Source organism: Calliopsis andreniformis, chromosome 4, assembly GCF_051401765.1.
Source record: "Calliopsis andreniformis isolate RMS-2024a chromosome 4, iyCalAndr_principal, whole genome shotgun sequence".
In the NCBI taxonomy this organism is placed as follows: Eukaryota; Metazoa; Arthropoda; class Insecta; order Hymenoptera; family Andrenidae; genus Calliopsis; species Calliopsis andreniformis.
In genome coordinates, this window is record NC_135065.1 from 7,200,752 (window position 1) to 7,223,473 (window position 22,722).

Here is a 22,722-nt window from a genome sequence, read left to right on the forward strand (position 1 = left end):
TATTGCACTTTGAATAAAGTGGAGCACAAGGTACAATTTGAATGAAGTGGAACCCAGAGTACACTTTCCATTGAAAGTGCGATATCTCGGCAAAAAAAGATCGTAAATCGATTTTTAAGGGCTCGCTGAAGAAAGGAAGCTTCCACCTTTAAATTCCCGCTAAAATGAATTATAAAAAGAAATTTATTGAGCTGCTATACGATCTTTTTTCACAAAGTTACAGCAGCTCAAATATCGACAATTTTCATTCTAAAATAGTGATCCTTTAATTTTGCTGCAAAAGTGTAGAATTAAATGAAATCCAAATTACTCAAATTAAATTACTTTTTAACTGAATTCGTACAAATCGATACCAATAACACCAAATTCGTAAAAATCAATCCAAATGACGTCTCAATATCGGTTCATTGCAAACTTAAACAAGTTCGAGTAACTTGAAACTGGTCAGTGTAAACTGGAACGTATCCAAGCAAAACAAATCTGACAGAATAATTGCGAAAACACGTATTTTAGTAAGCGTAACTTTACCGTAATTTAAACAGAAATTAAATTTCAGATCTCTCGTTGCATCAGAACAGGTTCAAATATCAACTGCATCATAGAAGCACAACAATAAAGTCGCACATCATTAATGGATGATGGTACTAACGAACGTAGGAGCTCGACACTAGAGCAAAAACAGTGAACCGCCAGCTCTGTTCCGTGTAAATTAATCATTACTCCGTATCGATAACTGCGTCATTATTTGCGTTCGACTCGATATCATGTTTAATATTTCAACTCGACGGGGCCGAGATGCATGCATCAATGCGACTCTCGACTATGCCACGTCCGCAGGACGTGTCTTTCGTGACATAATAACCGATAATGCTGCGCGTTGTGCGATAAATTTCATTCAACCCTGGAAACCGAGCCGAATATTGACCGTTCGCTGAAAACGCAGTCGTCCATCGAGACGTGTCGCACGAACCGCGACATACTCTTTCAGTTCAAATAGTGTCACTGTTAATGCATTCTAACACCAGTATCGAGAGGTACTTACACACTTCTGTCCATTTCCAAGAATAAATTTTCCCACGCGAAATGTAACATTAATTAAAGTTTACAGATCGTATTACGAACAGAATTATCTAAAAATAATACTTTTTTTATAACGAGCTTCTGCAATTCGTATTTTTAAATTTCTAAATATTCAAATAGGTATTTAAATGCTCTGATATTTAAATATTTTAAGTACTCAAATTTTTTAATTTTTCAGAAGAATATTTACGGGCTATGACTCTACTGCTCGACTGTCTGACCACTAGTTTTGTTTGCACTGTAATATTTTATGTTTCAAACGCAGTATTAATTTTTTTTAATAAATTAGGTATCATTCGATCGAATCTGTATCAAGCCTTTTAAAACGGGTCATAAAAACGTAATACGAATATGTTATGAAAAAGAGATTGAATAAAAAACGACGGTTTCCCATGGCGAAACAGAGGGGTGCAGGACACGAAACAGCGGATAAGAGACACGGTGAACAAGTTTTACGAGCGCGTGCAACGACCTCGAGATACGCCTAACTCGAGGCTTGCATACAAATTCTATCAGGATTTTACTATTGCCCGTTAAATTTTATTACGATATCACGCGTCTTTCGCATGAAAAACAGAGGGAAAAAAAAACAACCAGCAGGCAAAAAAGTAAACGAGAGTGCGGAATCAACGGGAGCCTTGAATCAACAGGATAATTATGAAAAAATAAGTTCGTGTTTACGAGAGGTAAAGCAATAAGCAGATAAACAAGTTTCTTTCTCGTTATCGAGGAAAAACGAACTACAAAACAAGCAGTGATTGGTTCCATGATACCTGCTGATAAAATCGGAACCTACCGAAACCAAAAAAAGAAATGTGAAAAGGAATGTGATACACAGATTGAAACACTTTGTAATCTGAGTTATCAATACGTCAAAATTAATAAAGCAATTATTAACTACAGAGACAATATTGAAAGAAATGAATCCTTCTGTGGATTAAGACTTCGTCCAAAATGCTGTAAGAACTAAAAACATGCTAAAACAATAAATTCCAGTGGAGCACTTAACCCAAAACAATGTCCAAAACAGAAAGGCGTGAAAGGGTGATGCAAAAATAAGTAGAAGCTCACATTTATCACTGCTCACTGTCAAATACCAATTTTCCCCGAGCACAGTTTCCCCGAACACGGCCAAAAACAAGAAAACGCGGTAGCGGGCACTTCATCAGCATCAGCGGGATGAATTAATCGGTCCTCGTCGGTGCCTCGTCACCGACATCATTACCAATCAAAAGGGCGATTCGTTATCGCGGTAACAGGTGCCGAGGAGCGATCAGCGCAACAAAAATACGAGGGCTGCAAGGTACGCGCGCGCGAGAGAAAGGAAGCCCATTAGCGTTCGCGCGAAAGCGAAGTGGTCGTTCATTCATGAACTCGCCAGACATAGCGTTCTACCTACTATCGTACTACTATTACTACTACTACTACTACTACTACTACTACGACACGGCCACGCCACCACCACTTTTACGCCGCCGCCACCCTCGTCGAGGGCGCGTCGGTGTGGGTTACGTGCTCCACCGCAAACCAGGCACCGCCACCGCGATACTGCCACCCCCCCTGCCGTTCCCCCATCCGCCCCCGCGACCCCCAAGCGTTCCCAGCGTTCTTAACGGAGGAGTTTCGAATACTCCTCTCACCCCGACCACGACCCCCTTTTCGATATGCGTTCAACGACGGCCACCTTGACACTGAAAGTGCCGCCGAGGATCGAATGCCCGCGGAGATTAATTCGTGTCCAACTTTCGGGGATCGGTCGCCCACGGTTCTGCAGGAAGTTCCTGGTGGAAGGAGAAAAATATCGCGGAGGGAAACCAGAAATGACAATTGTAAGTTAATGGGGTAGTTCCGTGGTTCAAGGAGTTTTGGGCAAGTTACGAGTCGAGGGAGCTGAATCGACGAGTAATTGGGGTTGAGGGCTGTTCAATGTGAAATTGTAGCTGCTGGAAAAATTGCTAACTGCTTTTTTGAGAGGCATTTGCGATGGCTCTGCGAGGTTATAGAGGTACCTGGTTAGGAGTACGTAGTGTGCTCTCAAATTATATAGGTGCTGTGGAATATTATGGGAGGTGATTCTGTTTCTCAGAACTGTAATTCAAATTTAGTCAAATGCATAAATGGATCGAAATTTTAGAAATTTGAATATTTGAAAGTTTCAAAATTTGAACATTTGAAAGTTTCGAAACTTGAATATTTGAATACTTAAAAATTTGAATATTTGTATATTTGAATTCTAGATATTAAGAAGCAGTTCTGTGAGACAATGTACTTTCATTCTTGAAGCTATATTCGGCTGACTATAATGTTACCAAAAAAATTGGAGAATTTAAAATTTATGTACCCAATACTAATAAATGTTTTCAGTCGTAGTGCATCAATATTTGGCAATATTAATTAAAAGTAAATAACAAAAGAAAACAATATCGTTGCACAGAATCGCTACAGCATCAAACACTATAATTAATCCTATACAATACTCTGGGAACAAAAAGGCCTGTACTATTTTCTTCTTTACGTCTGCATGCGACACTTTTACGATCACTTTATAGACGCTCCGCTGCGAATAAAGTTGTCACAGCTTGAAATAAAAACAACCCTGTGTATTCTACCCCCTCTCTTTTTACGAGAAATTCTAAAAATCATTTCTCCTCGCGGACAAACCTCAACAAGTCAGGAATTGGAATTATTGATCCACCGAAAGTGATCCAATAAAATATTCCATAAGATGGAAATATATTCATCTTTTAATCTACCACCGCGAAAGAAAAATCATTATAACTCTTCCATTGTGGATCGCACGAATTCAATTATTACTCGTAAATTCCTGCTCCTTTCTCTTTCACGCGATTAAAATTCTATTACGAAATTATGAAATAATGCAAGCAAGAATTACTAGAAACCAAGTTTTCCACGAAACATATTTCTTGGTTACTTTAAATTGAGTACCTTCAGTCAAGCTTTCCTTCAAATACCACTTTGTAACATTTAACTAGATGGCAGATTTAACTCTCTTAACTTCATCAGAATTTTGTGATCGTGAAGTTTGGGAAACTTTGGAACTGCAAACTCATTACATACGATTTACATTTATCGAAAAATTCACTATACAAATTCCAGTTACACAAGTTAATTTATTTACAGATCACGTAATAGTTATCCAATTATTCATGTAAAATAACGTGAGACCCAAAATACAAACACATATTTGAATTAAAAATAGTTACTCTAAAAATTAAAATTGAAAGCATTGAATTAATGATTAATGTGAGTCTGAATATTCTGGTTAAAAATAATTGAAAATTTCATGCCATCTTCCTCTCACTTAATTTCAAATTTATTTCGCCCATATTTGTCGATGATTATTGAAAAATTCGTTCCATTTGGAAAGAGTGTTTTCCAACGAAAGATTCAACGAAAAAACATCGCTCGTTTGACTCTGAATTTGAAAGAGAGCCCATCCTGAACGATGTGATCTTTCCCCGTCGACAGCGTCAAACGATTACTACTGCGAATTTTCGCGCGAGAGACACACAGCCCCCTCAAAACAATTCGGTTGACCTATTTCCTTCGTTCCGAATGACAGACTGAAATCAAACTTTCCACGAGAAAAATTCTTGTGAAAATACTCCCCTCGGACGTAGCCAAAGAAAGATTGATGGAAACGAGATCCTAAAAGATCTCATATCGAACCTCATGAACGAGCTATTGGAACGATACCATTCGATTTACATTTTTCAAGAGCTCTAACTAAATATTGAAGAAAATAAGAAGACTAAAGTTTTCTGGATTGAAAGATTATTTTACGAAGCAGAGCATCATTGCTTTGAAATATTAAAATATCGACTTGAGAACATCGATTGTGTATCCTTTATGATAAATTGAATTACTTTTTAACTGCTTTTAATAGAAAAGTTTTTTTACTTCACTTAGTTGATTAATGTTTTATTCTTTAGACAATGATTAAGGCATGAATTGAAATTCTTTGAGAATATCAATTATGTAATTCTAGGCTTAGAAGCATGGGATAAAGGACACTGTGTATCGAAGGAACTCCTGGGTCTTTGGCATCGACGCCTTGACCCTGAAAAGCCACTGAACTTCATAACTTTCTAACAAGTTCTCAGGAACTTTCTACGTGAGGGTAAAAAGCGACAAGGATGCATATCAACATAACGAATGATGTATCGATGCATTTCCAAATTTTCGATCACTTTTTATGCATTAATTTGAAATTAAAAAGATGAAATTTAAGTTCCTCGGAATTCTCTCCTAAAAAATTTATATAAATAGGTGCTGGAATGAACCAAGTCTACTTTTTTTACCACCTTGCTTAAATAGTTTCTACATGCTTGATTTCCAAATATGAAACTTTACTTCATGATAATTTAACATTGGTACGGAAAATTGTAAAAAATTATCGAGAAATGTAGACATTTACAGGAAGTTATATTAAAGTGTGGAAATGTATAATTTTTAAAGTATGACAATCTCGTACTGCAGAAATTATGAGAAATTCTATAAGGGAACAAAGTTATTAACAAGTGTAAGCTCTTTTTTATATACTTTGCATTCATAAATAATAAATAGATGAAGCTTTGAAGCAACAAAATTAAGTAATTCCATAGAGATCACGGAAATCTCATGTACTATATTTACAACTCCGGATATTAAGTTGTTCCATCAGTTTTTACCTCTCTCAAAGCTCTCGGGGCAGTTCGAAAAGATAAAATGAATTAGTATCTTTTGAGATTTTTTATTCACTGCAATGCAACCGAGAAAAATATATTCAAAGTAAATTTCTTTTTTTTTTAAGAAGTCTCGACTTTTCTGAAAAAATTTGTTCACGAATGATTACTAAAGTCACTCAGCATAGTATTAAAAATGTCTTTGTTCTGTCTTAAAGTTAAAAAAATTAGAAAAAATGAAACCGAGTTTCCAGATGAAACGAAATAAAAGGAAAAATACAGCACGATCACCATAACTAGACACATTAATAAACTACACAAAAGCTCATGGAACAACCTAATAAATATTTTCCATTGTACACTCGACAACGTGAAATAAAACAATGCACTCTACACCTTTAATCAAGTCGAACATAATAACATTAACAACAGAAACAAGCATTCCTTTTACAACACGTTTCCGTACCGCCTCCAACAAAAATTCCATCAAACCACGACTACAGAACCACGAAGAGCAATCCAATCGTCCACCAATTAACATAAAAACCGTGTCGCTCACTCTGCACTGACACGCAGGACTTGGTTCACTCCGACCCCGCGTCACCAGAACCATCGTCACTAACAAGACCAAGATCACCAAAATCCCCCTGAAAATAGCTAACAGCTCGTTAGCCCCGAGACGGATATCCCGCAACCGGCGTGGAACACGTGGCTGCCAGCGTTTCAGCCACCGTTCCTTCGCCCCCTCGGCGCCGTCTATCCCCCCGATCCACGAGTTTCACTTGCACGAGATCTCCCAAAAAATCGGCCGAACCGATGCCCCAAAATTCGCGAACTAATCGCTGTAAATTCAGCCTCGGCGACGGTCGTGCTCGACAAGGGTGTGCCGTGAAAAGGGTGGTCGAACGTTGCAACGTGAATTGATAAAAATCGTCTCACCCCCCCGCAGCAGCCAGCTAGCCCTCGCAGCTTCCGCTGGAGCTCCGACCGTAAACACACGTCGGTGGTTGAACGCGCACTGAAGTTCGCACCGCGGATCCACCATCCGGCTAGGATCCCACGTCGACCAACACCAACCCCCTCCCGACCCTCGCGCCCCACCAGCCGCTCTCGCCAGCCGGCATCGACGAACAACCCCCCTTTTTAACCCTCCCGACCAGGCCGCCACTCGAAAACCGTCAGCCAGCGTCAACCGTACACCTTAGCGCAACCCTTCCTCCCCCGACCCTCTTTCGAGCTGACACCTAGCTGGTACCGCGGACGCGAGAACACGTCGGCCTGGTTGAAGTAGCTTCTTCTTATCTCGAGGGGAAATGGAAGGGGGACCGATCATATGGTATGGTGGTCAACGCGAGTCTTGTTAGCTGTTTAAACTGATTTTTATGTATTTTTTTGGAACTGAATCCGAATCCAGAAGCAGATTTTTTTTTGTTATGTATAGCTTTCTTAGAAATTATTAATTGGAAGACGAAGCTACACACAGTTTCGTTTATCTTATTTTAGGACGTAGGATCGTCTTTTAAAATTTCTGATGCCTGTCGTCGAACATAGCGAACCTATATCCAACACAAGAATATTATGGAGTACAGACTTTAATGTACATTCGAACATCCCATAATTAATATCCTCTCGCGTTTCAAGTTTCATCTCAAAACATCAGAAATGTTTTGAAAAAGAAACCCTATCTCGAAAAGATAAAGCATAGTCGCAAAAAATAACAATCTGCACATCAGAGCTCAAATATATCAGTGGACACTGATTCCCTTCGAAAGCAGAATAATTCACAGTCTCAGTTTCCAGGTACAGAATGCTTCAATATTTTTCATGCTTGCAAAACTGCAACCCCCTGCATCCCTTACTAGAATTTCAGATCACAGTCCCAATCTCATTAACCATCATCCCTCAAAATACCAATCATCGCATCAGTACACTGAATTCAGATCCAGATTAAAAAATACTATAATACTATGCTAGTAAAAATACTATTAACATCAGGTATTAAACATTGATAAACACAAGAAACACAATAGAGTTCCCTTTTCAAAACATTTCTGATGTTTTGAGATGAAATGTGAAACGAGAGAGGATGTTAATTATGGGATGACCGAATGTATATTAAAGTCTGTACTCTGTAATATTTTTACCTGTGTAAGCGGCAGAAATTTTTAGGGATGATTCTACGTTCTAAAATAAGACGAAAATTAAGGTAGACGGAATTGTGTCTCGAGCTTCGCCATTAAATTATTAATTGCTGAGAAAATACTTAAAATATGTACATGTAAAATGTGTCTGACTACTGTCTTATTCTACTGACTTCGCTGTGTCTGACCGAGCTAAAGTACGTGGCCAGTAGAATAAGTCCTAAGTCAGACACCAACAAATGTGAAAAAATTATGTAAGTTAACATTTTCATAAACCTAGTTACAGAAATGGAACCTTAAAAAATAAATAAAAATTTTCCTCACCTTTCAAGTAACATAATTTGCACTCTGCTTTCCATATTTTCTATATTTTTGAATATTTCACACATTCTGTAACTTTTTATACATTTTAAACATCCATAAGTACACAAAAATCCGCAGTTTAGTAATAAATTATAAAATTTAAATAGTCATTATATCATCAATTACATATCAATCGTTTGTATATACTTTATGCTTATTACACTACTACACAAATAGTATTATTATTGCACCAGTAATTAATAAAATTCCAAATAAGAACAATGCCAATAACAATAATAACAATCTTACACTTTATCCTTTTAAAACTCAGAAATAAAACATATCAGGAAGAAATGATATTTCCTGTATCTGTTTCTAGGTATGAGTATAAAGAGGCCAAAGCCGACTGCAAAAAGCAACGAAATGCACACCGAACGCCAATGCGTACAACTAAAGTTACGTGTACAAAACGTAAAAGATAAGGCGTTATCTAGGGGAAAAGTTCTGCTCTCTTGTGCTTTTATACCTCCAGTCTAATAATTTGCGCACCGCTGCAGTGGTATGCACACTGGTCAGTGAGCAGGGCTATCAGAAATACGTGTTGATATTCTGAAACTAATTATCTCGCATTCTGGCGCCATGGATGATTTTAACACGACCACGTAAGAGGCTGGCGCGCAAGGGAAGGTTAACCATCACGGCTAACCACGAGATCACCGCGAACCTCGAAGCTTCCGAAGCTCTCCGCGCAGGTTCACCCGCCTCCTGCACTTACTGAATCTGGAGCGATTAATAGATGGTATGCGAATAAGCGGGTGAGACATAATCCTGGCAGTGACGCTAATACAGTATACGGATGAATATAATAAACGAAATAAACCGACTGAAATGAGCGACTGTGGTATCGTTGAAATAAAGGGGATGATCCTGGCATAAATGACTCTAGTTGTAGAATATCATTATGAGCGAAATTACTCGATAACAATCAACCATCACAAAATACGAGACATAATTAACATGAAATTAAAAATAAATTTCAGTTGAAAGGTATTTAAACATTATCACGTAGAATGTTTAAATATGTGTAAGATGGGTTAATATAAGCCCTGCACATTGATAGCATACGACGTCTTGCAGACATCTATTTTATGTCCATTTTATGCCTGAACGTCTTACGACATAATTTGGACGTCTTAAAAGCATCTAACACAGTACGTCTTAAAGACTTCTAAAATTTAAGTCTATAAGACGTCTTACAGAATTACGTCTTTGGACGTCTTAAATACTTTCATATGTATCTCAACGTCTTCTAGACGTGATTTGAACCTCTTTAAGACGTCTTATGAATGTCTTTTAATAACTTCGAACGTTTCAAAGACGTCTTTTGAATATTTTTATAACTGTACTGGATGTCTTTAGATATTTTTAAGACGTCTCTGTACTACACGGACAGCCTTTACTTTTTTGTAAACATAATACTCTTCACCTAGAGTAGCCTTATCCTTTTTATATAATTCCCTAGTTTTTTAAACTTTTTCAAATTTGTCCCTAGAAGTATTAATATTTTCCTACTAATAAATTCTGCATTTAAAGATTGAAAATTAAAATTGAACACTCTGTATATTTATATAGTAAATATACGATTCTTGTTATACAACTGCAATGAGTCAGTTTTTTAATTAAAAAATATCCCGTTTTTTAAATAAAGGAATACTTTTTTATAAAATGCTATATATAATATACGTTGCTATTCACAAAAATGTATTCCGCTTTTTTCATTTTGTTTTTTGTATTTACCAATACAGAGTGTATGATATAGAATAGTAATGGTGGATAAAGTGGTAAGCAAACAAAGAGATTAATAATGGCGCGAAATAAATTGGCATGAGAAATTGTACGCGTGATAATATTTATACAATAAAGTCATAAAAGAAGAAAATAATATATGCAACTCACGTATCGTGTACCCCAAAATACGTTGTTTCCATCAAATGGATGGGATTTTCGTAATTTGAAACCTGAAAATGCAAGCAATGCCAAGGTATAAAAGCTTGTCTAAAAATTTTAAGATGCAAGGCTTTTTTATAACAAATTACGTATTTAAATGAGAAAAATCTATATTCCTATATGTCTTACATGTAATTGACAATTACTAGTCAAATACACTTATCTACCTTTCTGGTTTATCATTATAGTAATTTTTTATAGAAAATCCGTGAAATTTTACCTTGATAGGCAAAATTCAATTGCGATGTAATGTACATTGTCACTTTGGCTCCCTTTTCACAATGCCTCAAATCGACACTCAATATTTTTCGTGATTAAAGTGACACAACTTGCAAGACACACATTACCTTTACGTACAATGATCAATGATAACACTAGTTATAAAAAGACACAACTATTTTCTAATTTCAAAGCAAAATTCTATGAATAATTAGCAAAAATATGAGAGCGTCGATGTTCTCTTGCAACTTTGAAATCCTATGGCTAACCAAGTACTACGTATGTCAGTTCATCTTCATACCGGAAGTCCACAATTAAAATTTCAAATTTTATTTATTTATTCTATGAATTAAATGTTGGAAATGTTATTTAAAAATATTGTTTAATTATACTGTGAAATAAATATTAATTTGTATATGTAATATACAGTAACTGAAATGTGATAAGTACATCAGAAATTATAAATTTGAAAAAGGCGGGAATTACTGTGGATTAAATAGTTACTGAATTGACTACCGCAGTAAGGAAACCGGAAACGATTAGTAAGTAGGAAATTTGAATCACTTTTGAACTGATTTCTTGAGAAAATGTTTGTTTCTATAATCTGATGAATAGTATATAAAAAAAAAATATTTCTAAAGAAAAAAATGTTATACAATTACTATGTACTCATCTATATTTGCATGTTTTGTTAATAACATATTTCATCATTTTAATAATGCTTATAAAAATGTTAAATAGCATATAAATATATTATCAATTATCGTATTGTCATATTTACAGAGTATTTATAAATGTGATATCGTAATGTCATCGTATTCAACATTTTATCTCAGATACGAATTATTAAGACTATAAAAGAATAAATAATCTCGCATTACAAGAGAAGATTATTAAAACTACTTGATTGTATGGACCCTCATTTTAGAAATGCTTCTGGCAGTATACCATTTAAACTGCGTTTGGTGTGTATTAAGTAAAATGTAAAAAGGATCATACAGTTTTTAGCTTACAGTTGTTTAAACTATTAATATTCTTAAGGCTATCAGTTACACGTTACAAAGCATTTTAAAACATTTTAGATTAGAGTACTTTTGTGCGATTAATAACGTTACAAATTGCAACGCTCTCTTTGACCTATAGTACACAATAAAGCATTAAATTAATATGATTCTCTTGAAATTCCTCCTTTCCGATCCATTCTCAATTCGATAATACTTCCAATTATCTTATGTTTAATCAACATTAACGTATTGTCCTGTAACTGTAGCCGTTTGGTGATATCTTCGTCTACCTGCAAAGTCTTCATTTTCTTCGTTCAACTGAGTCGAACATGTTTCAACGCCTGGGTGTATAGGTGTAACAACAATCTGTTCATAATCATAAACTTTTCTCCTAGATTTAAAAACAGGAATATTAACATTTTTTAATAAATCGTTTCAATTCATAGTATTAGTAATAATCACCCCATAAGCCTCAATAGTGCTATTCTCAGCCACTTGAAGAATTTAAATTCCGATGAAACTCCTGGCTTAACCGCGGGATTAGCATGCCCTACGTAGCTCCAAACAAGGAAAACGACGACAATATTGGCAATAGCATAACCCCAGTGGACGAGAAACATAATGAGTAATTTTATCATACACTGTAAAATAAATGTTCATTATAAACATATCCTCGAATAATTCTTGTACAGAGCGAATGAGAAAACTTACACCTAAAAGCGAAAGCCATCTATTGCATAAAGGACTATACCAATTTCCTAATTTATTATGAATATGAATTTTACGTTCTGGATTATCCACATTTTCATCAACACTTGGTGAAGAATCTATGTAGACATTATTCTCAGAAAGACTAGGATTTCTCTGTAAATAATTAAAGAATATATTAACCTTCTGCTATTGCACGAAGATTCATTGAGACATACTCACCACAAGATTTTTGTGTCTTATTCTTTCCGGGAACAAATTATCCAAATCGTTATCCATATCCGTTATGGAGTTATTCCTACTTGCAGAACCATAATTGCGATCAAACGTCGGCGACTGCGTTCGAAATCTCTGTTCCCGACTCAACTGTATGTCAAATGTCTGCGCGAGAGCAAAGTAGGCATAATCCAAGCATGCGTATGTTAAAAGGAAAGGCATTGTAACGATTGGCGCGAGTGTATTAATTTGACCAGTAATGATAAAAGTAAGCGTAACAACCGCGACCACTAACATCGCATAGATGGGTACTTTATTCGGTCCTCTCTGAAAAATTTGTATAATTTCAATGTTAAAGAAGGCAGCGAAAATTTAGTTATAAATAACCAAAATATACTCACTCCTCTTTGCAAGCAACTCATTCCAGGTATAACATTCTGACTAGCTATAGACTGAAGAACACGAGGAGTGCCGTACATAGCACCCAAACAACTGCTAAATGATGATACATAAAGACCTGCTAAAAGTAGTACTGAAATTGCTGATACTGTTGATGCTATCATAAAATTCGTGAGAAGCGCTTTACGAGTACAAGTTGCCGCAAGAAACATTGTAAAACACAGATATAAAAAAGTTCTGAAATCAGATTAGAATTTCACTATTAATTTTTTTTCTGATATGTATAGGAAAAATATTTTTAAAGAGGAATTTTTTACCCAGTTCCTACTGCGGCCAATGTACCATTAGGAATATCTGTGGATGGATGCCTTAAATCTCCACTCATATTAATACCAGCTAAAACGCCAGTCACTGTGGGAAAGAATACACCGAACACTGTAAACCAGCTGTATCCATTCTGGTAATCAGGAAAAGTGTTGTTTCTTAAGTTTCCTGAAAGCCATCCTTCGAAACCAGCCTCTAGAATAATAATATTATATATATTAATTGAATTATAAATAGATTTATGATATGTAGTATATATTATGTACTATAACTTATCTCACCAATATTCACGTGAGTAAAACTTCCGACCATAAAATCTACTCCAGCAAGAAGTAAAATTAGTAACAAAATAAATTGGAGTTTTATGACCCATTTGACTCCTGCAACATTGATAACAGATAACAAGACAACAGCTGCACAAGCAAAACCACGTTCTGCCCAAGCAGACTCTAAACCTACTAGACCAGCCATAGATTCTCCAAAACCAAGAACATTTAGTGCACAACCCACAGCCTGAAAAAAATGTCCACATGATCATTCTAATAATGTTAATAGATTAACAAGTGCCTCACCTGTCCAAAACAATACAGCAATCCAATAGATCCACCAAATCTTGATCCCAAAACATGAGATAGTAAAAAATAAACTCCTCCACTTTCTACTCTGCATCGTTCACATATTCCCACAGCAGCCAATACTGTTACTAATACAATGCACACTAAAACAATTACAAAAGGAAGTGAAGTTCTTTGTAATTCTGAACATGATTATTGTCAGTATATAAAATTATTTTTACTATTACCTGTACACAAGATTATTAGTACTGCATTAAGAACACCTGCTTGACCTACAATCCATCCTGATCTCAAAAATACAATGACTCCAAAAATATTGATTAGACAAGATGTAAATACACCATCCCATGTTCCAAACAATACAGGTTGTGAGATAAAGAAGTTTGATTTCCACCAGGGGTCAGAACTCTGAAAAGAGGAACATATGTTCAGAGAAAATAAATACTCTTTGTCTTTACAGCAGAATTACCTACATATTCTTGAGCAAACAATTCATTTGCTCCTGTTTGATACATTTCAGGTCCAAGTTCTTCATATGCCCCATTGTTCCTGCGTGCTTCATTACTTCTCTGTGTTTCTGTATCGTGTAAACCATATCTAGACCAGTCAATGTCTCTATTATTTGTAGCATCTCCATTTGATAATTGATTTCTTTCATTTGACTCCATTGTTTCTTTCGTAGAAATATATTTTGTAGAAAAATTAATTACTCTTTATTAGGGATTATATCAGTCTTCTATTTTCAATTCCAAGTTTGTAAAAATAAGGGATAATAAATTGGTAGATAAATGGATAAGTTGCCTCCAAACATCTTCATGTCTGTATTAGTTACAGCAGCATCAATACTATTAATGCAAAATTGTTTTGTTGCAAATATGATTTAATGTGACAGAGAAAGTGTTGGATTATATTATTGTCACATTAAGAAAAAGATCTCTTTAATGTTTGTTGGTAATGTATACTGGGATAGGTTAGAGTACGATTCCTACGTTTAAATAAAGAAAAAATGATTATAGGCCTTCATATCATTATTATAATTTAGTAAAATCATCTTTTCTTTCGATTTATCAATCACTTATATCACCCTTATCACTTCAAACATATCACCTACTGGTGACGTGTTGTTCCACGATAGAACGACCATTTTTATCTAACGGTATAAGAAACGTAGTTACGTAGGTGTATAGATTACTTCATCTCCATAATTCTTTGTACCGTTTCTACTTTGGTATTCTTTTCACTCGTGAACCTCATTTTTATCAAACGAGCAAAATAAATATTCAATAATGTAATAATAAGGATATAGAAAAAATAAAACTCGATTATATACAAAAACGATTAGTATTCATACAAACATGTACATACCTACATGAAGTTTGGAGGAAAAAGCATTCTTATTGTCTCATCGAGATATTTAATTGATTGAAACATTTGGACATGTCGTGGATTTAAAATATACATTTATTCATATCAATTATAGATTATAAACAAATCATACCCACATAAATGTATTAATCTAGAAATACATTCATTCATACCACGCACACGTTTCATGAAGGTAGAAAATCCAGATAACTATAGGATTTATTGAGGTCATTGTTCGTTCATAACATAAGATCTACGCACAGTCTGAGAACACCGCTAAACACTCTCCATTCATGTGTCCAGTCAAAACATTCTCACAACACAAAACATACTTTTTCGATTCTTTTGAGAACCGAATTCAGTATAATATAACAATAATCGATAGTTCTATCTCTCGAAGTATTAATTTGCGTATTTACAACAGCATTCATGCTCCCCTCCTCCACTTTTCGCCATTACTAAATTTCGTCATTTCCCGACCGCTTACACCACAAGTGCCGATCCCAACTCGGCCATTTACATTTTCTGGCGTCGCAAATATGCTTTTCTTAATTACTCCCTTTTTCGAGGACTAGATATATATTTAAAAAATTAAATATTAGTAATTATTCAACTCATTTACAAATTTTTAAATTGCTCATCAACAATACCTTGTTAGTGAATGCTAGCCATTTATTTTTTTCCATTTCACGTTCCTCTTCAAGCTCCTTAAATCGTTGAAGTTTTCTCTGTTTCTTTTTCTTCAGGTATTCTCTCTGTTTATTAGGATCTGAGCCTGCTACTGCAGCAGCTTGCATTTTTCTGTAAATTAATAAATCTGTTGCTTATAAAAGTATCCACTCCAAATAAATCTCTATTGGGACAATGTACTATCATAAAAACATTAAATAATTTCCTAAATATAAAAATATCAATAATTATGTAATAAATATATATTTGTTAATACTATAAAATATAGTTGACGTTTAGTATCTCCCAATGACAAATTAATGCTATATAATAATTCACTCAATTACCAATCCCATAAATTATCCTAAGTCTTATTCTATTGAGTACTTAATCCTAAGGAATGAAGAGACGAAGAATAAAATTTGTAGGTAATAATATTTCAGCATAAATATTCTATTATTTCTTGTTACCTTTTCCTGGATCCGAGCGATGTACACAAACAGCGTGACACCAAGAGACAAATGAACAATAATGGAATTTCAGATCGAAGCATACCAACCCGTGGTGTGATTATCGTGGCCAATTGGGATTAAAGGAACGAGGAGAAAAATGAATGATTAGTAATTATTGTTCTTATTAAACTTATCCCACAATGTTCCTCAATAAAACTGATACGTGCTCAATATTATAAGGGGGGATTATATATAAGGGGGGATAAGTTGCCAATAAATAAAATTCATTAATTGTCTCTACAAATACTCACTTTGATTTTTGATCTGCCCAGTCTGATGCTGGCCTTTTGGCTACTGATTTCAGCTGACTAAGCATTGTGACATCTGTATTTTTGTACTCATTAAATGTTACATTAACAACACCATCCTCACTTATTGCATCTATGGTTGCCTCATAGTATCTAAAAAGATCAATAACATTAGAATAAACATATATCCCATGTTGACTACATTTTATGTAGTTAATGTTCAATACAATAGAGCTTAATTTATATGGAGTATAGATTACAAACCAAGGTCTACTATATTCAATCCTACGTATCACAGCATAAATGTTTCACAATACAATTATACGCATAAGTGACAAGTACTTACTTGCCATCCTCGCTCCACGGTGCCATGCACTGATCACCAACCTTCCACTTATTGGCCAGAACTGCAAGTAAAATAGGATCTTTAGCATCCATGCCATTGGCTTGCCTTTTTTCCTGTTGTTGTGATTTAATTAAATCATGTGTCAGCTCTATTACTTCCTCGAGATCAATTTTTAATTTCAGGAGTTCTTCATTTGTGGGATCCGTAGTAAGAGCTGCTTCCACCTAAAATGGTAAAACACAAGGCCCATTTATTATTGTTGCTTAGTAAACAACGAAGGGATCGCCTAAAATGGACTCGCCATTCCACCATTTGGATAAGGTTAAGCAAAAAAACAAACACTTTACCTGCTGGAGCTGCAGTTTATAATTCTGTAGGTCATCCATTTCGAGGCCTGAATCAGCAGCGTACTAGCAAACACGAAAATAACGTCTATCAACCGTTCTTTTCTTTTCTAATGCTACTGTCAAGAAAGCAAGCAAAAGCGAACACTGGTGAACACCCTCCCCTCTATGCATACACACGAATTTGCTGTAAACGTGAAACAAATTGTCAGATGGCGTTTCTGTAGCGCGTGCATTACAAAATTGATAAAAATTAATATAATTATTAGCAAAGAAACATGTGACAATGATTTCTTTACAGGCAAAGGTGTAGGGGAGATCTGGATATTAATTTTATAAGCAATATTTTCGCTCATCAGATATCTGAAATAACGATGTTTTAGGTGGTCGGTGTTAATGAAACACCCTGTATAGATGCACATTCGCATAAACGTCATATTCATATGCACGCGATTAAGTAATACATCAATTAAAGGCATATTGTAATTTCTGTTATTGGACAATTAACAGACATTATAGTCATGGCATATCCAGTAATTATATGTTTGAATTTTATATAAAAATGTGCTCAAGAGTGGAAATTTTTATTTATATAGTACTAAATGCATGATTCAGTGTACTGTACTTGTTTACAAAACTATCATTACAATAACTAAAGTGACATTATTTTTTTTTATGCATAATTTTAAGTCTGCTTTAAAGTACTGCTTTTGTATCTTAACAAACATTTGTAATGGACTTGAAGTAATCAAGTTCAATTTGAATACGCTTGCAAAGTACTTACTCCCACGCTTTATTGTTTATTTTCAGGCATCAATGTATGGAGCACCTGATTCTCAACCACAAATAAATCCGGAAGTACAACAGTGGTTTAGTGCTGTCGATAGAGATGGCAGTGGACGAATTACTGCTGTAGAATTGAAATCTGCATTGGCAAATGGACAAGGCGGTACATTCTCAGATACTGCTTGTAAATTAATGATAGGTGTGTTTCTGACTTTATCTTGATTCTATCAACAAATAATATATGAATAATATTACTTTTTGTTATATACGATTAATTACTTTATATTTTATTTTTTTATAGGCATGTTTGATAAAGAAAAAAATGGCACAATAGATGTATATGAATTTCAAGCTCTTTATAATTACATTAATGCATGGCTGGGAGTATTTCGTGGTTTTGATCATGACAACTCTGGTAGCATACAAGAAAATGAATTAAATGCAGCTTTAACACAGATGGGATATAGATTGAGTCCAGAATTTATTTCATTTTTAATAAAAAAGAGTGATCTTGGTAATCATTCTTCTATTACTGTTGATCAATTTATTGTACTGTGTGTCCAAATCCAAAGATTTACAGGTGATTAATATTATCAGATATCATTTATTTGTAACAAGTGTATAACAAAAGTGAAGGTGTATGTTTTTATTATTTTTATCACTTTGTTACAGATGCCTTTCGAGCAAGGGATACAGATATGACAGGAACAATTACTATTGGATTTGAAGACTTTTTGGGTGTTGCACTTAATTGTAGTGTATAATGTTTGCTTTTTTCGAATTATCGTCATTTCCAATATATTTTACTTTTTTAATTTAGACTATTAAAATTGCTTGTAGCTTAATACAAGTTCCACTTTCGTTAAGATTATTATGATAGTATTACAATTGTCAGTAGAAATCTTTAATGTTATTTGTATATACATGTATAGATATATATTTTAAATATTAATCGCTCAGGGCATAGTTAGAAATTTTATAAAAAAGATTATATTTAATTTTATACAAGCACCATAATGTTCACTAATGCGTTAAGCTATTCAGAAAAATATTTTTAAATTGTAACAGAGAATTATCATGTACTTCACCAGCGCTTAGCACAGTAAAATTTTAATTCCTCTGTATAAAAAGAAACAATAAAGATATGCAAAAAATATTCATTATACAAAATGATTGCTTTTTTATCAAAAATGCATCCTAGTAGTTTAGAGGTGGCGCCACCCAGCGGTTACATTTTACAGTATTTATGCGCCTATAAATAGGGCAATTTATTAAAACATTTTTAGTTGCTTTTAATGAAAAATTAATAATATTGTTATTCAATAGCGCTAAGTAATGTTTCAATAGTTTCTATCAGAATTCTACAGAACTTGAAATACAAATAAGTGCATAAATAAACCAATTTCTATTTTGAGAGTATGATCACAGTTAAAGTGAGTCGAAGGAAGGTGAATAAGCACAGTGGAGAATGTTATAACAATTTTTATACTTAAATAGTGACAAGCATATTATTTAATCTTTGTTGTAAACAAGGTGATAAATATTTTTATAAAGTGGCAAGTAAGTTTTAATATTGACAAAATACCTATAAATACAATTTATTATTATTCTCATGTTTCTTTACTGTTTTTAGAAATGGTCCCTACAAAGTGTTACATCCTCAGCTGTATTCTAATTAAGAAGATTATTTATATTTCTAGATATAAATAGTAAAAGATATCAACTTTAGAGTTGAAATTTTTTCTAAGAATGTGTAATCTCTTTACCTCAAATGACAGTGTTATGAAACACTGAAGAAATGTCTTGAAGCATACATATATCACATGACAATTCCTAATTTAGTTTTTTAAACATAAGACTATTTGCAATGAAATAGAAAAATACTATTAATATTGAACGTAAATGTAATTATGTGTGATACTATTGTATAATATTGTAAACAATTTATAGGAATATGTATTATATTACATAATTGTTTGCTTTGGACAGATGTTCAAATGATTCTGCAAGTAATGAAGAAAATACATGGCAAGATGATTCAGCATTGTTTTATGCAAGGCAAGCATATGAAAGAATACAGGAATTTAATAGATTAAAGAGAGCCAGATATCTTCTGGATGCTATTTTTCTCACAAATGAGTTAATTTCAGATGGTTCAGATGTAGAAATATTAAGCCTTGCAAGCACAGTAATAAATAGATTTAAAAGTTTAGGAGTATTTAATATGCTATTAGGTAAGAAAAGTATTTACAGTATGAAAATATACCAAGTTATGTATTTAAAAATTTTTTAAATAATCTGTAATTTTTGCAGAAAATTCTAATGAAAATACAAGAGCTTCAGTATTGAAGCCTTCTCATACTGGTATATATCACTGCTGCACATTCTGTTCAAGTGGTGGTAGAAAGGAGGCCATCTGTGGTTGTGGAGGAACTATGCCAGGTATTACAGAATTTTTTTAATAATGTAGCAATATGTTATTCTTCATTATTCGCAAATATTATTTGATTGTAGGTGGATATCAAGGTTGTGGACATGATCACATTGGACATCCAGGTCTTAATCATTGGTCTTGCTGTGGATCAGTCTTGAAACATGGGCACTGCTTGGTTCCTCAAAAAGACATACATCAACTGCTATTTTGACACTGCTGGTTTGAAATAACTTCTATTTTTTCATAAATTTATGTGTATATATGATTATTTTTGTAAAAAATTTATTAATAGTGTACATTATACGTTTCACATATATTTTACAAAACCAATACTTTACTCTAACGTGATCTTCCTTATCTTACTTTCTACAGCTATTACAGGAATGTGCGAAATTGTACCTCAAATGACAGTCTTTTTGCATTACAGCCTTAATCTTATACCTTATCACTGATACTATCACATGACAATTCATATTCATGTATAATTTAATTTTTGTACTATATTTTTTTAAGCATACATTGCTTTTTTCAGTCTTATGTAGGTACTATAAACATACCGATAACCCAATGAAATGAACGTATTTCTCGTTTCGTTAGAAGGACTATTTGAGAATGCATTTCGGTCGTACTGTGTCAGAAGCATATTTAAAAGCGTCTTTGCTCTTTGCAATACTGTTGCTAAGTATAAAGCAACCCTTTTTCCAGCTCCTGCAGAATCTTCACTTGCATGGCCTCTATGTAAAGTGCTCCACATGCATTCTTTGCAAGTCACCTGAAAAAGTAACTTTCTTATTTAGAGAATAGTTTATTTCAATGAAAAATTATTATACAATCAAAAATTTGAATGGTGAACCTGTTGACATGCGATGCAATAATATCGCAATGCGTGTGTTGGATGTTTCTGACAAAGTGCTGTACGTCGTACTTTCGTAGCTTCCCAAAGTGGTCTAATCACATGTTTCGATGGTCTTAATTCTATTGTGACTTGTTGCTGATGTTTCAACCCACAGTCTGAACAGAAATTCCGAAGACATGTGGAACATTGAACAACTGCCTTTAAAAGAATAAAAATTTACAGACGAAACTTCAGGTACTTCACTTAATTTAAGTACTTATACTTACAACAATTTCGTCTGTACAAGCATCACAGAGAACTCTATTTGCCAGCCTGCATCGTATAGCATCCATGACTAGGCGATGTTGAAGAGGATAATGTGGCGGAGGCATTTCTGAATTAGCGTTTGGTAGTCGATAATCGCATAAAACGCACATTTCATAATAATTATTCGTTCGATCCCCTGTTTGAATATTGTACATTCTTGTATCTTTTGAAAAAGTATGAACAGCTATGCATATGAAATATCAAACGACTGAAATAGTGCTTTCAAGCTAGAAATGTATTACTGTTTTAAGTTCTAAATCACTTACTTTTACTCATTAATTCTGAAACACATGGTGAACACATAGGATGTAAGCAAGGAAGAAGTCTCGGTTCTTGCATCCTTTTACCACATCTTGGGCACAGAAAATCATTGTCTTCTTGTATTTCAAGAGAAGAAAAGATTTCTTTTTGCGTGTAATCGTCGCTTATTTGATTTCTTATGTTGTACCATGAGTCAGAGTAAGGTTGATAAATAAAATTTGCTTTATTTGTATTACAAGAAAATTGCGCTTTAGAGTAATTGTCATATCTGAATAGGACAAACGGAAAAAGTTATTTAATTATATATGAAAAATTCTTGTAATTATCGTTGAATGATTCATCCTCTTACTCATAAGCGCGAAATCTCTACGTGTATGAAATCAACGATTCAAGCGTTACATCTATCTTTAGAAAATAGCGGAACCTTAAATTTTCAAGGAAAGTTGACTAAAAATATTCTTTGTATACAAAGAAAATTATAAACAATTCTTACCGTTCACTTTTATCAGAACTCAGAGATTCTTCATTAACGACAGAATGTGCTTCTGCAACTTTATTTTTTCGCTCATGGAATGTGTAATTACTGTTAAGTTCTTCCTTATTTTCATCGTCCATCGACTTCTTGCAGCAACAGCTTTTTATAGATTGATATTTGGAACATTTAATGAAATCCATAAACAGCAGGAAGTTGCTAATCTAGTAGATAAGTTAATAGAATTTAATATAAATTAATCAAATATATTGGAGCAAATTGTTTCAAAATTGAAATATGTTAATAAATAAACGTTACATAAAAATACGTCGAGACTTTTGAAATTAACTAGATTTTGTGATGCAAAATTAAACTCACCAAATTTTAGAAATGTATCTCTGCTTGTAACGCGCTGAGAAACTCGATGGATGGTATGAATACCCTTTGCACTACTTCGCGTTT

At 34.0% G+C, this 22,722-nt stretch overlaps 5 protein-coding genes across 8 annotated transcripts; 2 read left to right on the forward strand and 3 right to left on the reverse strand.

Annotated features, from left to right (window-relative positions):
• Positions 1-11,093: 11,093 nt before the first annotated feature.
• LOC143177886 (solute carrier family 12 member 8) lies at positions 11,094-14,754 on the reverse strand. The gene is made up of 10 exons (XM_076376153.1): positions 14,135-14,754; positions 13,889-14,069; positions 13,659-13,804; positions 13,368-13,599; positions 13,080-13,281; positions 12,765-12,999; positions 12,370-12,690; positions 12,151-12,303; positions 11,902-12,080; positions 11,094-11,830 (listed from the first exon to the last, which is right to left on the reverse strand). Exons 1-10 carry the CDS (start codon positions 14,327-14,329, stop codon positions 11,671-11,673), a joined length of 2,004 nt encoding a protein of 667 aa, XP_076232268.1. The 5' UTR covers positions 14,330-14,754; the 3' UTR covers positions 11,094-11,670.
• A 347-nt stretch (positions 14,755-15,101) lies between these two features.
• On the reverse strand, positions 15,102-17,288 carry Spf30 (Splicing factor 30). Its single transcript, XM_076376706.1, has 5 exons — positions 17,149-17,288; positions 16,802-17,025; positions 16,459-16,608; positions 15,677-15,827; positions 15,102-15,597 (listed from the first exon to the last, which is right to left on the reverse strand). Exons 1-5 carry the CDS (start codon positions 17,185-17,187, stop codon positions 15,454-15,456), a joined length of 708 nt encoding a protein of 235 aa, XP_076232821.1. The 5' UTR covers positions 17,188-17,288; the 3' UTR covers positions 15,102-15,453.
• On the forward strand, positions 17,259-19,080 carry Pef (penta-EF-hand domain containing protein peflin). Of its 2 annotated transcripts, none has more exons than XM_076376709.1 (4): positions 17,259-17,315; positions 17,956-18,130; positions 18,233-18,511; positions 18,604-19,080. In XM_076376709.1, the coding sequence occupies exons 1-4, from the start codon at positions 17,259-17,261 to the stop codon at positions 18,693-18,695; spliced, it is 603 nt and encodes a 200-aa protein (XP_076232824.1). In that variant the 3' UTR covers positions 18,696-19,080. The 2 variants fall into 2 exon arrangements, with proteins under 2 accessions (XP_076232824.1, XP_076232823.1); XM_076376708.1 differs by lacking the exon at positions 17,259-17,315 and adding an exon at positions 17,542-17,678.
• Positions 19,081-19,238: 158 nt separating this feature from the next.
• On the forward strand, positions 19,239-20,585 carry LOC143178076 (E3 ubiquitin-protein ligase TRIM45). Its single transcript, XM_076376517.1, has 5 exons — positions 19,239-19,491; positions 19,565-19,835; positions 19,921-20,165; positions 20,245-20,373; positions 20,446-20,585. Exons 3-5 carry the CDS (start codon positions 20,156-20,158, stop codon positions 20,574-20,576), a joined length of 270 nt encoding a protein of 89 aa, XP_076232632.1. The 5' UTR covers positions 19,239-19,491; positions 19,565-19,835; positions 19,921-20,155; the 3' UTR covers positions 20,577-20,585.
• Positions 20,586-20,654: 69 nt separating this feature from the next.
• On the reverse strand, positions 20,655-22,719 carry LOC143178075 (tripartite motif-containing protein 42). Of its 3 annotated transcripts, none has more exons than XM_076376516.1 (6): positions 22,639-22,719; positions 22,282-22,484; positions 21,794-22,056; positions 21,488-21,663; positions 21,219-21,419; positions 20,655-21,137 (listed from the first exon to the last, which is right to left on the reverse strand). In XM_076376516.1, exons 2-6 carry the CDS (start codon positions 22,461-22,463, stop codon positions 20,874-20,876), a joined length of 1,086 nt encoding a protein of 361 aa, XP_076232631.1. In that variant the 5' UTR covers positions 22,464-22,484; positions 22,639-22,719; the 3' UTR covers positions 20,655-20,873. The 3 variants fall into 3 exon arrangements, with proteins under 3 accessions (XP_076232631.1, XP_076232630.1, XP_076232629.1); XM_076376515.1 differs by having other exon boundaries at positions 21,488-21,690; XM_076376514.1 differs by having other exon boundaries at positions 21,488-21,711.
• Positions 22,720-22,722: the final 3 nt, after the last annotated feature.